The sequence below is a fragment of the Calliphora vicina genome, chromosome 3 (genome assembly GCF_958450345.1).
Source record: "Calliphora vicina chromosome 3, idCalVici1.1, whole genome shotgun sequence".
NCBI lineage: Eukaryota > Metazoa > Arthropoda > Insecta > Diptera > Calliphoridae > Calliphora > Calliphora vicina.
In genome coordinates, this window is record NC_088782.1 from 3,550,204 (window position 1) to 3,565,372 (window position 15,169).

Consider the following 15,169-nt stretch of genomic DNA (forward strand, 5'->3'; position numbering starts at 1 on the left):
AATTTTGCAAATTTTATTGTTTTGATGAGTCTCTCAATGAGTAAATAAAACTACAGTAGATAGCAGCGAACTGTTAGGAGTAGAGCTGCCAGATAAATTTAATAAAAAACAAGTAAGAGTGCTATATTCGGCTATGCCGAATCTTATATACCCTTCACCTTTGTTGTGGATGCATTATTATTTTTTATAATTAGTATATATGTATGTACATTGCCCACTTTCAGCGTACAGCATCCTAAATTTATCAAGAACACAAAAAACAACAACAATGCCAAACGAAACAAAACACCAAAAGAAAAAACAAAATACGCAAGCCAATGAAACCAACACACATCCAAACATACGTTTAATTGTATAAAAAACAACAACAACGCCAAAAGAAACAAAACACAAAAAAAAACAAAATACGCAAAGCCTGCACATCCAAGCCTACGTTTTGTTGCTTTTTTGTAAAAAAAAACCAACACACAACCAAACAACCGTTTAGTTGTATAAAAAACAACAACAACGCCAAAAGAAACAAAACACAAAAAAAAACAAAATACACAAAACTTGCACATCGTTTTGTTGTTTTTTTGTCAAAGCATGCAATACATTGTGTTTTTTGATGAAATTTTCAGAGGTTGTCTCGGATTTTTGCTCATATCTCCGTTATTTATGGACGGATTTTGCTGATTTTAAATAGCAAAATTCTCGAAAGTATGTCTGACAGAATTGTTGAAGATTTGGATCCCGGAGATATCTGGGGCCTTCAGAAAATTGATTTCAACAGACAGACAGACGGACAGACAGACAGACAGACGGACATGGCTTAATCGACTCCGCTATCTATAAGGATCCAGAATATATATACTTTATAGGGTCGGAAATGAAAAATGTAGAAATTACAAACGGAATGACAAACTTATATATACCCTTCTCACGAAGCTGAAGGGTATAAAAATCGTTAAATACATCATATTTATAGTTATTATCAGAAATTGGATTTTGAAAAATCGTTAAAGTTAAAAAAAAATATTCAACCATCTTAAAAATACAGGCATATTCGAATTTGACATTTATTATTTACTAGGGACGTTTGAAAAATGTCTTTAAATTTTCGAAATTTTAACTCCCTAAATTAAGTTTAATAAAAATCGCCACATATATTTTAGATTTGAAAAAAAATCAGCAAATCTGGCAGGACTGATTGGGAGTCACACAAAGTGGGGTGTGTGATAATTTTATTTTTATTGTTGTTATTGTTGCTGTAGAGCTAGTAGTATTTAGGTAATAGTAGTAGTTGTGATACTGTTGTTGTGGTTTTTGTTTTTGGTTCGGTTGGTTGGTTGCTTGCTTGATAGGCAATTCGATATCTGTGGACACATCATGTGAGCAAACCATAAAACGTATTTAACTGTTGCGGCCGACTAAATGACAAAGAGGCAGACTAAATGGCTGGTTGACTGTTGTTACCAACATACACACATACACACTCTACCACCACCACCACACTTCTATTAATACATACATATCTATGTGTTTGGTTACTATTACTGTTACTGTTGATGTTTAATGTTTATTTCACTGAGTACTGCAGGCAGTCAGTCATCAACGAGCTCGCGTCTTGAAATCATGATAGCAATAAATGTTCGGATATTTAGATACTTTAAAGTGGTCGTATTCTATGCAAAACTTAATGAATGACTTGTCCATAAAATAAAACAATGCTTGTAGTTAATAATACAAATTTACCAACAAATACAACAAACGTAAAGAAAAACAGAAAGTGATTGTAAGCATGTATGTATGTACGTACATATGGATCTACTATATAGTTCATTCAGTCAGTTCGTTATCTAATACTTGGTTGGTTCTTTGGCGCCTTGAACTTCAAATAATTATCGCAAAATATACAGAAATTTGTCACATCTCCGGCAACAACAAAAATGTTGACAATTTTTTACGTGGGTGCAATAAAAAAAAACGCACTTTATAAAGTGTTGCCACATTGAGAGTTTTTCAAGATTATAGAGAATTAAACAAGTGTCGATGATATATGAATGAAATAGAATTTGAATCTATGAAACAAATTTTAATTATTGAAATTGATTGTTATTATCAGACCTGTCACAGGATTCTATTCCGATCGAATTAATTCCGTATTTCGCTTCTTTAGAAAAAGCAAAACCAAAATTTCTTTCGAAATTTAACCACTTTCAGTTTTCAAATTGGAATTGATACCTATTTCTTTGTAATTATCGGTTTTTCTAAAATGTTGTATACAACAACTTCACTTTTGTTTTAATATAAAAAATGCTGTCAAATTAAAATCAGAAATACAGAATTAATAAATTACTCGGAATCTGAAGAACCTATAACGAAATCGATCGGAATAAAAACTATCATTCCGAACAAAATGTGTGACAGGTCTGTATGTTGTAATATGTAATAACATGAGTGAGGAGACATTGGAAATTTAAAAAAAAAAATGGAAATTTTTCCGGGCTGAAAACAATTAACTTACAAATTTATTGAAAAGGTATTATTTTATGAGGAAAATTGGGTTTTACGGATATTAAATAGAGACCTCGAATGGACTGAATTTTAGCTTAATTAGAAATTTGTTCAATTTACCTTTCCACAGACCGAAGTTCTGGACAGTTGGATCTGCATCGGAAGAATCGGAATATTTAACTTTACGAGCTGCTTTTCTCATAGAAGTGTTCGATGCTCTTCGAAAGAGTTGTTCGACTTGTTTTGCCTTACCAATATCAGTTAGACCCTTTTTTCTTCCTGATCCAGGTTTTCTTTCAATGCTCATGTCTTCTTTATACTGTTTAATGGCTTTTTAAACAGTGTGACGATTTACCTTCAAATCTTTAGCTAATTTTTCATTATTCATTATTTTTTCGGTGACCATTTTGACCGAAATAACAGTTGTAAATGAATGATTTAGAAAAGATAATATCTGACATATTTTTAAAAGCTAACGTGATTAAAAAAATAAATATTTGTTGGACCAAGGATAAGTTTTGGCTGGAATAATGTATATAAGTTTTTTCTGACTCCCCCAATAATAGGAATTTCAAAACATTCTCCTAGTTAAATATTAATCTATCACTTAAAGCTAGTTTTTGGGATAAAGATAATCAACATTCGTTGTTTAAACCTAGCTTAAACTTAAATTTATGTTTTTCACTTACTGTTTATTTAGATTATAAACTAGGTTTAAAATTACAACATTCACAATACAAACATCTGATAAAATCAACAATTCAGCACAGCAGCTTTATTATAAATTATATTTCGTTGGTTTTAAAGTTGTTGGATATTTTTGTATCATTATAATTTGTAATATCCTTTTTATTTGCTTTACTTTTACTTTTTACAAATTTAAAATTTATAAAAGCAGTTTTGATCGCTGTTGCTAACATGAAAAAAACCAACTCTTAGTAAAGGTGGGGATACGTTTCAAGATAAAATAATATAATTTTGATTAAAACTGACTAAATAAGGCGTGGAAGGAAGGCGTTGGCATTTTCGTACTATATTAAAGAAACAGGTGACAATTTTACTTTAATTTAAATTTCAAAAAACATTAAAAACCGTTAGTATTGAATTCGATAAGAAGATGATTACTAGAACGTAGATTAAATGATATTAATGTTTGTTTGATACATTTTTCTTCACAACCGTTCGTATTTTCTTATAGGAAGGAGTTCCTAAATACCACATAAATAATTATTAATGAAATGTTGAGGTTGTTGACTGACATTTTTCTTGACCAATAATTTGTATAAAAGCTCTATGCTTATGTCGCCCATGCATCATGCATTGTGTGTTATCAGTCCTTAGAATTGTAGAATTATAGTTAATTCAAGTGTATTAATATTTAGGTTGTTCAAAGGTTACCGGCAAAAACAAATTTATCATACAGACTACAATAAATTGATTCATCAAAAACACCACTAAGTAATAGTATTAAACAATTACTTTTGAAATATTGATTACACAAATAAAGAAAACTAATAATTAAATCCAAAGACTTTATTTGCATTTTGGAATAAAACGCATGAAGGCGCCAGTTTACATAAAACCCAAAAAGTAAGTTAATAATACCATTTAAGATAGTTTTCTTTTATATTTAAATATTTATAATAGAATGTGGACTAAATAACAATATATCATTACAGAATTAAAAATAAATAAATTACAAACTAACTACTAAGTTTTTTTTTTCTTTGTAAGTTCGAAAAAAAAGCCGCAACAATAGTGCGACTTAATTTCTATTTGTGTGTGATTTTTTTAATTTAATTTTTTTGTAATCAATTCAATTCAAAAGATCACAAATACTCGTCGCTATTCTTTAAACAAAAAATATCCTATTGTTATGTTCAGATATACAAACAACATTCAGACATTCATTCATTCATTCACATACATATTTTGTATAAGTATTTTAAAAGTAATAATAAACTGTCACAGTATTCATAAAGAAAGTCACAAGATGCTCTAGTCACAAGATCCAGTCGTAAACATTTCACTCTATATATGTTTGATTTTTAAATATTGTCTATTTCTTTTTTTTTTGTTCGTTTAGTAAACATTTTTTTTTATATTTATATTTAGATATAGTAAATATTAATTTAAATAATAGGTACGTTTAAATGATTAATTGTTTAATCACAATGTACAAAATTTAGTAATTAATCAATCAATTTTGACAGTTCGTGAGTACATAGTTAGAAATTGTTTTATTATTAATATTTTAAATTTCATATTTTTTAATATCCCATCCACCATCAAAATAGGAGGGGGCTATATTGGTGTTGTTATTGCGTTTGCAACAAATCGGAATATTGGTCCTATTTCGTATATATCGCCACCTTAAATGCAAACGGACGTAATTACACAAAAATTCAAAATCGAGTTTTTCATTGATTATGGTACTTTTTATCAAACTCACGCAAACTTTTAGACCCCTGCGATCAAAAATCACAACTTTATTAAAGAAACTCAAACGGACGTTGAAAGTTTTTGGCTTCTCCTGTAAAAAATAAATTAAAGTGTAGTTACGTCCGTATGTACATTCTGGGTCCTCATAAGATTCTAAGAAGATTTAGCTATGTCTGTCCGTCCGTCTGTCTGTTGAAAATACGATAGGCCCCAAACGAAAGGAGCTAGCTGCTGAAAATTTCCATGATTTTACCTAATCCATATGTTCCCCCGGAACATAAATATGTTGATTATGCGTTAATCCTGATACAATAATAAATTATAGCGAAAATCTTACAAAATTCCCATCATTCATAATTGTCTTAGAAAATTAAATCATTCTACCAACTATTCTGAGTATCTGTCCATAATTGACCCTACCCCTTATATTGGTGGTGGGTAAACAAGATTCGACACAGCCGAATATAACACTCTTTCTCGTTTCAATTAATATCTGTAATTATTAAGAAATTCAACTTTAGACTATTTAATCCGGACAGCATTATTTTCAAATTACTTTTCTGTACATTTTACCAATTCTCAATTTTTAGGAAATCTAAGCATACAACTTAGAAGCATGAAGTTTCTCGATGGTAGTGATAAATATAAAATCTAAAATATTAACAATTTCGCTTGTGTGCAAACAAAGTTATAAACCTAAACTTACACACAATTTTTTTCGTGCGCATTTCTTATTTTTAAATTCGAATAAGACTTTTAGTAAATGTTTGAGGCATTTCACTAAAATAGATTATAAATTATTTATTTATTGTTTAATATTAATTGAAAATAATGAACTTTAACCTTTCCTAGGTCTTCGTTTTAAAATTAGGTTTCATAATGTTCTGATTAGAGTATCCGAAAACCGGTCAACCGGTTTTTTCATCTTTGTTTTGAGAAACTGGTTTTTGTAAGAGTTTAACCGGTTTTAATAAAATATATTTTCTAAAGGTCATTTAAACATATTTTTGAAACGTTGATACCATTTTTAAAAATAAATATTGTGTTATTTAATAGAAAATTTGACAATATTTCGTAAAAGATATAAAATAATTGCATAAAGATAGAGCCTTAAGATTTCCGACAATTTTGTACACAGTTCCTAACATATTACTTATAAGCGTCCACAAATAAAAATAAATCTAAGTAGACCTTTTTCATATTGAATAAAAATTTAATATAACCCGGTTAAACGGTTTTTTTGAAGATAAAAACCGAAACCGTTTAACCAGACTCTTTAAAAGACAAACATTAAAACCGGTTTTTTCAAAAACACACTTCTTCGGTTAAAACGGAAACCGGTTTTTTAAATTTGGCGGTTTTTTTGGACACTCTAGTTCTGATATTGGTGTGTAATGTAGAATTTTGTTTCTAATAAAATGTTCAATGCAACCAATATTGAATACAATTATAAACTATTGGTCTTGTTTCATTGATAAACTCGTAGTTTTGTCCATACATATTTTTTTTTTAAATTTTAACATGAAAATTTATTCGGCTATTCGATTATCGACAATTAATGATTAACTAATTTTTTATTCTAAATTAAAAATTGTTATTCATTCGAATAAAAATTATATTTCTTTTCTCACTTATATATATATATTCCAAATATTATTTCACAACATTTGAAATTTAAATATTGTGAAATAAGTGAAAAAACTTTGAGCATTGGATTTAAATTTTCCAAGATACCTGCAATACTCTGCCAATTTATTAATTATCTTAATTTAAATACTTACATCTTCAAATACTTTTTATTATTCATGGGAATAAACTGAGCATAAAATATGTATATATTTTCATTGAAAATTATTGAAATTTCTGTGAGAAATGTTACTAAAATATAATTTTTTGATCGATTAATCGAATTAATACAAAATATTTATAATAATAAATCGTACTTATAAGATGTTACAGAATTTGTATAAACGCATTTTAAGCTATAAACAAATACACAATATGCACTATTATTATTTCGCAAATTATATATTTTCTATTACGTATGTACTACAAAAATAAAAATAAAATATAAAAAAAAAATATTGCGAAATTTAGTTAAAATTAAATGTTTGCCCCTATTGACAATCAATTGATCTAATCGTATGCTGTATTGATACGTTGTTGGGTTCCTTAGTTGGCTGTTTATTTGTTTGTATCTTTATTTATCAACGTATAAATAAAATAACACAATATTATTATCTGTTAGAAAAAAAAAATGCCTTGACGTGAGTAATCATACTCACGTGCTTTCTAAATATAGAAGAGTCTACCTCTTTTATACATATTGTGCTTTCACTCGCACCTTAAGTACAAAATAACCCACTAAATGCGTCAAATAAATGTATTCTCGGTCACGGACACTAATAACTCTCATACGAATACTTGTACACATACAAATAACACAAGTATCTGTTAATACGTACCCTGCAGTTTTAAAGATGGTTATTTAATTCTGCACTAGCTCTTACATATATCTATATGTATATGGACCGATCCTCACAAAAGTTGGTAGATATATTCAGGTTCTTATAAAACTAGTCCAATTCAATTAAGATTTTAATTATTATAACACAATTATGAATGTTCAATTCATTTTCTGATGGTAACCTTGTATGGGGACTAGGGACAAATGTTATCCGATTCTGGGGGGACATTTGTATGGGGGCTAGGTGAAATCATGGACCGATATTTCCCATTTTAAATACCAACCATACCTTATCAACATAGAGTATTTTTGGCAAATTTCAGTCAGCTAGTTGGTCCCTATCTTAAAATAACTACTTTCTAAAGTTGAGTGCAATATAGTTGAAATTGACTACATCTTAGATTACTTAGAGCAAATAATGTGGAAATTGACTTCACGCTAGATTACCTGGGATCTATAAAGTAACCAATTGTTTTGTTTTTGCATTACAAAGACCACAGACGTATCAATGAAATGATTAGTGACAATTACAAAACAGCAAATAGCGTATTATACAAATGAGCAATACGAGGCTGTGTTGTTAAATTTCATCCAATAAAAGTTATTGACAAAAAAATCACAGTTCCTATTCTAAAAATATGTAGTTGGATTTCTTTTATTTTGATTAAAAACTTTGGAACCATTTTGGTTTTTTATAGCTAACATATTTGTCAATGCGAAAATAGTTCCCAGGATTTAAAAGTCGAGGGGTTCTTAAAGTTTGATAAAATTATAAAATTAACATTTTCTGTTTTCAATCTAAAGTTTCTTTTTACTGGTATGTCAGTGAGTTGAATTGAGAAAATAAACCTTCTTAATAACCAGACTTTCGAATTAATTCAATTTGAGCTTAGTTCATTAAAATCTTAATTCGGAATTAAAAAATTCATTCATTCATAAATCTATTCTTAAAATCTAATTCTTAGCTTAATTCAAAGGCTTTTTTATTCATAACAGAATTCATTCATTGTTCGTTTATTTCAAATCTAATACAAATTGAATTAAAATATTTTTTTTCCCAGGAAAAAAAGCTTACAGCCAGTAACAACACCATAACTGCTCCTAAAGAGGCGTTGAGAAGCTAGCACACGTTATTTAGAACGGTTCTCGAACCAGTTCTTTAATTTTTAATTTGATATTGCCACCATCGTAACTAGTTCTAGAGAAGCTAAACAAAGCAAACACATATTCGTAAGAACAGTTCTAGAGCTAGTTCTATCGACAGTTAAAAATTAATTAATTTTTCAATGATTTGTGCCGTAATTTTTTTTAATTTTTTAATTTTTTTTTATTTTTCCAAAAGAAATAAAAGCATTTCGAAACTAATAAGTTTTCTATAGAATTAGTACATAATGTCGATAATGAAAATTAATATTTAAGAAACACTGATGCAGACATTCGTATAAGGAATGATAAGCATAACAAAAGCAATTTCTAAAATAAACTGACTGTGTCTACGTTCAAAAAGTGTTAATTGAAATGATCATTTGATTAAAGCAATTTTGCATTTAAGAAATTCACAGTAAATTGTCAGAGAAGGTAAACAAACTGATTCTTCGACTGACTGACTAACTAACTAATCAGCAGACAGCCAGACAAACAAAAGTATAATTTTATTTAATTTTTATACATATTGATTTTTTATGTTAATGTTATCTTCTAATTTCCTTACCATTTTCTATTTTGATTATTTTAGTCAGTTTCCCTTTGATGGAAGTCAAGTACGAATATTGGTTTACCGAGAGTGCGATTCTCGAGGGAGACGTTTACTATTCGATTCGAATGCTTTGGAAAAAGTTTATTTAAAGGAAGAAAATGGGAATATAAGCAGCAAACATAATGTGAAATCAACAACCGGTGGACATGCTGCTGCCAACGCAACTATTAATCATAATAATAATAATAACAATCACAAAGAAATTTTAAATTTTAATAACAAACAACAAACATCCAACAAAGGACATTCCAATGGAAGTTTTATTGAAGTGTGTGAGGAATATGGTTACAAGGTTAGTTAAATTTGACAATTTTAACATCCTGAATTGGAAACACGAACAAAAACTATTGTTTTTAATTTTTTATAAACAAACACTATATAAAAAGTTTAAAATAAAAATTTCAATCGTGCTTCTGAATCAGGTCCTAATTATAAGATCCCAGGAAAAGTTCTATGGCACTAGTTATACATTGGTTCTAGACTAGTTCTATATTGAGAAATCACAAATAACTACAACACTGAATTAGTTCTAGAACTTCTCTAGAACTAGTTCCGGGAGTGACAATTTTAAACAAAAATCATTGATTGAAGAACAAGAACGAGCAATGGCTGTGTACATGAACTAGCTGTGGAACTAATATATTTTTCCTGGGATAATTATTTAATTGTATTTAGAAATTGAAAATAAAAAATAAATGTTTGTTTCTTTTATATTTATAGCACAATCGGCCAAATTCTTCGGATATATCCAGTGTGGGAGAAATGGTTTTTGGTGCTTTGGCCATGTCATTTCGTGGGACCTCCTTAAAAGTTCATTGGCTGGATGGGCCTTCTAGACTACTGTGTTCTCAGGTCTTTTTAACGCCAACCAAACAAGCCAGTGGTCATTCACCATATTCCACGCTATCCACAAATAGTCTTGCGACTCCACGAACATCAATATGCAGTGAGCATGGCTCTATGGATGGCGTATCGATGAATTCCTATTCTCTGCCATTTTCAGTTGGTATTGGCCGTCACATTAGCCTGACACCCAGTGATCTCAGTTCTTCGGTTGTATCTTCGCCGCTGGATGTGCCCTCAATAGATCAGCAATCACTGCTCACTAGCAGTGAGAGTGCTGCAGATAGTGGGCCACGCTTTTCCTCAACGTATAGTACGGGAAATGATTCGGGCTATTCGGCACTTAGTCGTGGCCAATTGTCTAGCGATCAGTGGTCTGCATCGTATCAGTATTCCACCCGCAGCAGTTTAGGTTCGGTGACATCCGAATCGGAACGTGTGCGAAAGTTTAGTATGGATTCGAATTTTTTTGGTGGCAGCAGTCCTGGGAGTAGCAATCTTTTGGAATTGTCTAGCGATGGTAGTTTGCAAAGACGTATATCGCGCAACATGATGACTTCGTTTGAAAATGAGAACTCTATGAATGATTTGATAGGTTTTGTGACGGACAATTATACCAATGTTGCTACCACCACCACCACTCATGGCGGTAGTGAAGGCATGAATTTGGCCGTTAATAATCCCCGTGCAAATTATTGTCCTAGCGAATCTCGTAGCAATCCTGAAATGGGTAAGAGACGAGAAAATGCACATACTATGAAAGCAAACTCACGGAGAGCACGCATAGGACTGGCAGTGTGTGTAACCATGAGTGAATCGTTTGAAGAGGAAATGGAATTATTTTGTAGCGAACACATAGCTCTTTTGGAGAGTATGTTGAGCCGTCTAAGGGCCAGCACCGAGAGGGCCTACATACATCACAGTCAATTTTTACAAATAATGTTTCAAATATGGCAAGATACTCAACAATGGTTTTCGGATTTATTTACTGCACCTCGAATAAAATGTCCTGTATGGTTAAGCATTACCACCAGTGGTAGTAAATACTCGAAAAATGTAGCGGATCGTTTTATAAAGGAATTGTGTTGGCTGCTGTCATTTGCCGATACCAAAGATACAAATTTGTAAGTTGGGAAATCTGTGTAATTGTAATTTAAAATCATGATTTTATTGTTATTTTTTTCAGTTTTGTTAGCACCATGTTAACGGCTATTCTTACTCATCATTTAGGTTGGGTACCTACCGTTTCACCCTTTAATTCCTCATCTTCAACAGCAGCCATCGAACAAAGAGCCAAACTTCTGAAGGTATCACAAAAACATCCTTACAATGCTTTGTGGGCCCAACTGGGCGATTTATTTGGCGCCATCGGTTTACCCTCAAAACTGGCGCGCACCGTCATCTACGGCACAGAAAAGTTATCAATTGAAAGACTGTTAAATGTACTCACCTATTTTATAAGATGTGGCGAAGTCCGCAGATCGTCCAAAAAGGAAGATTTTAACAAAGAGAGATTAAACAATATTGTGGCACAGAACAAAAATGAACCACTAAAAAAATCTACTCTATTTGGTAGAAAAGGTCCGATGCTGGTGCAAAACCGATCGGAAGGAATTCTAACGCGCACGCCAACTTGCAAACAAAATCTCAGCTCCATCGTCGGTGAAAGTAACGACGAAATGTTGGAAAGAGATGAAGAGGAAGACGACGATAACGATGAATATGAATATGATAACCAAATGACCGATGAAGCAATCAGAACTTATAAAAAGAACGAAATACCCACAGTATTGGCATTTAGAGATTCACGTTTTGTACAACAGGAATTGCGTATTGGTAACTATCTCATGGATACGGGTATTGAGAAGAACTCGATACAACAGTATCAACAATCCAAACAGAAAGAGACAACGAGCAATCGTCAATCCGAAGGACGTATACGTTTAACTCTAACCACACCCGATAATGTTGAACTGAATGTGGAAGACGCACATCTTGACGAAGATGGTGCCATGGAGGCCATAGAAATAGAATCGTTACCAAATGATCAATCCGCTAATTTAAAACGCAAAGAAAATAAGAATATACTCAGGAAGAAACCGTTCTTTTGGGGCATGACCTCTTCAACGGTCAAAGAAGGTTTAAGTTTAAATGATTTGAACAAAATACAACAACAGTGCTTCACTAGAAAACAACAGGAGCAAGAAATGCAACAACAGCAGCAGCAACAAAAACAGCAACAACAGAAAAAATCTCAACAGCTCTCTTTATCAGATCTCATTACCCAGAACAGTATGGGTAAAGGTGAACGCATGACATGGGGCATTGAACCCGTTAAGGAGAACCTCTGCTTGGAAGAAAAAATTCATTTCGATTTGTGTCAGAAAAATATCGAACGTGAGCACGGCATTTGCATGTCCAAGGAGACAAAATCTGGTGGTGGTGGTGGTGGCGTAGTCTTCGTTCTAGGCGAAAATGAGCCACTAGTAAATATTAAAAAGAGCACCGAAGATTTGACTCAAACAGATCCAAATGAATCATCATCATCCCCATCATTGACAACCCAAGATACGAGTAACAATCAATTGTTGTGTCCCCTACATCAACGCATGCACAATTCGGCCACGAGCTCACATCAACAACTGAGCAAAAAACACTCGGGAGTTAAGTTCAATTTCGAACAATACCCCCAAATCGTAACCAACTACATGAAAAGTAAGAATTTGCTAATGTCCAATTATGATTTGCTAATGGATAAATGTTCAAAACTCGAATTACAAGGTGGTGGTGGTGGTGGCGTTGGTTTTATAACCACACATCTCGACAAATCACCAACAACAGTTCTGCAGGCAACATCCACAACAGCCGCAACCAACAAAACTACATTCCCCCAATCAACAACAACAACAGCAGCAGCAACGTCCACGAATAATGCCAATAACTGTATGGTATGCAATGGTCTACTTAATGCCTACCAAACCCCCTCCAATGCCACGGAACTAGAATTTGAGACAGATGAGGTGCACAGTTTTACAAATAACAATATAAATGCAAATGCCAACGCTAACACTAACATAACAGCACCCCCCTCAACATCCTCAATACCAACGGTCAGTTCTCAAACTTCTGTACAAACCCTTATATCATCGACTTCTCATGGTGGCTGTCAGGAGGATGCATGCGACGTTGCGAACAACAAGGATTCAATTGACAGTGGTTGTGGCTGTAATCAGGAAGTAGACGGAAACGAATCGAATATTGTAACATCACCCAAAGAAGGTCGCAAGAAACAATTCAATGCGAATCAAAAGAAACCATTATCTCAGCGTGGTTCCATCTCATCGGTAGCGGCCAAATGTGCTGCTGTCAATGAGGCAATGCATCTATTAAAATTGCCCATGCCGGGCATAAAAGAATTGCCGCAGGAAGATGAACCACCAGGCGATATGAAGTTGCCGGTCGGCTTTGTACCGTCACTGTTTTTAAGTGTCAACGATCATTATATACCCGATATGGTATTACAGGTGAGTTTCAATTTACATTTCAATTATCGTATTAGAGGTTTTTTACTTATTGTTTATTTTCTATCTATTTAGGGAACTCTTGCGTCACCTAAAAAATGGGAGATGAATTTACGCGAAGATCTAGCACTGGCTGCACATTCTGCCTCTCTAATATCACTGCCCGCTGAAAACATTGCCATCATAGCCGATATGGAAAATTGGGACGTTAAACTGCTATCATCTCAATCTCAGCATTTTCCTTATGCCGGCGGACAGAGTGCTCCCGTAGGCATGTCTCAATTGGTCTCTACAATGCTGGAAACTGTACAGACCATGCACAATGCTGGCATACCAGCCTATGAGGTACGAATGACAACATTTCCAATTTTACATTCGAAATTAATGTTGTATGTATGTTTGTTTATTTATTTATTTTTCAGTGTCTATCATTTATGGAATCTAAATTGCAAGAAATCTATTTACACTCTGAAACATTAGCTGCATTTCTATTGGAAACAGATTTTTGCTCATTGAGTGCAGTAACAACCGCCCTAAATCTTTCGGAAAACGATGTGCCACTGTTGCTATCAATTGCGTCCATACACACCCCTCAAATAAGTAAAAAGTGTGGCATCAGTTTTAGATGATGACAACCACCACCATCACCACCACCACCTAATCGATTAATTAATAATTGCCCACAACAAACCAAACCGAGTATTGTATAATTTACACTCATTCACATCAAACAATCACAAACTCAATCTCACATTCCCATCCTCACTCTCATCCATCATTAGATATTGTAAATAATGCAATCATTACATTATCATATCATTAATTGACTTTATACATATTCATACATACCTGCATTCATTGCAATCATACGTTGTATATTTTCATCATTAGTTTTATTGAAAAAAATTAAGAAAAATAATTTCATTTGGCATTTCTTTTAAAAGAAATGTGCATAGATGTACAATGTATGTAGATTGTTTTTCTTCTGCAAATTATGAACTGTATATAGTTATACAATCACTATTTATAAATTGTTCAAATATTCAATAGTATTTATTACATAAATAATAATCTTAGTTCTAACTAACTTTAGATTCATTACTTTTAATTTATTTTGCAAACTGAAACACAGGAATTTAAAACAATACGCAAATATTTATAAGCAATATTTATTAAATTTTGTAAACAAAGAATCAAATCAAATATTAAAATAATTTTGTATTACTAAATTAAAAAAAAATTGTGTTTTTGTTTTTTTTTTTAAATGGCTATTATTAATTTTAGTTTGTAAAATATGATAGTTTAGGTTAAAATTTGAAACTGAATTTTGAATCAGTTTTCGTTACCCAAATATGCTGAAATTTAGCATTCATGCTTTTTTATTCATGATATTCCAATATTCGAAATCAAAGTCGAAGAATTCGAATTATGTACTAAAAATGTATAAAACTGCTTAAATAATCTCACGATCATGCATAAACCTGATGACGATTCAATATTATGTTGGTAAATTCGAAATGAAGTTCGAACATTTGTTAAAACAGTTAAAATAATCTCTAAATCATGAGGATTCTTAAAAAAGTTAGTTGTATTTGGGAGCAATTTCTTACATTTGTTCATTGTAGTTTCAAAATTCAAGAAATA

At 31.9% G+C, this 15,169-nt stretch overlaps 1 protein-coding gene across 2 annotated transcripts in view; it reads left to right on the forward strand.

The window, feature by feature from the left end:
• Positions 1–14,765, forward strand: part of LOC135955247 (uncharacterized) — a 40,573-nt gene extending 25,808 nt beyond the window's left edge. Inside the window, exons 1-7 of one of the 2 annotated variants that reach the window (XM_065505581.1) lie at positions 1,621–1,786; positions 3,879–4,086; positions 9,141–9,453; positions 9,882–11,128; positions 11,191–13,528; positions 13,601–13,870; positions 13,948–14,765. In XM_065505581.1, coding sequence (XP_065361653.1) covers positions 4,055–4,086; positions 9,141–9,453; positions 9,882–11,128; positions 11,191–13,528; positions 13,601–13,870; positions 13,948–14,154 — 4,407 coding nt within the window. In that variant the 5' untranslated portion in view covers positions 1,621–1,786; positions 3,879–4,054 and the 3' untranslated portion in view covers positions 14,155–14,765. Of the gene's footprint in view, positions 1–1,620; positions 1,787–3,878; positions 4,087–9,140; positions 9,454–9,881; positions 11,129–11,190; positions 13,529–13,600; positions 13,871–13,947 lie in introns of those variants that run through there. The other variant, XM_065505580.1, reaches the window with a different exon arrangement.
• The last annotated feature ends 404 nt before the right edge of the window (positions 14,766–15,169 follow it).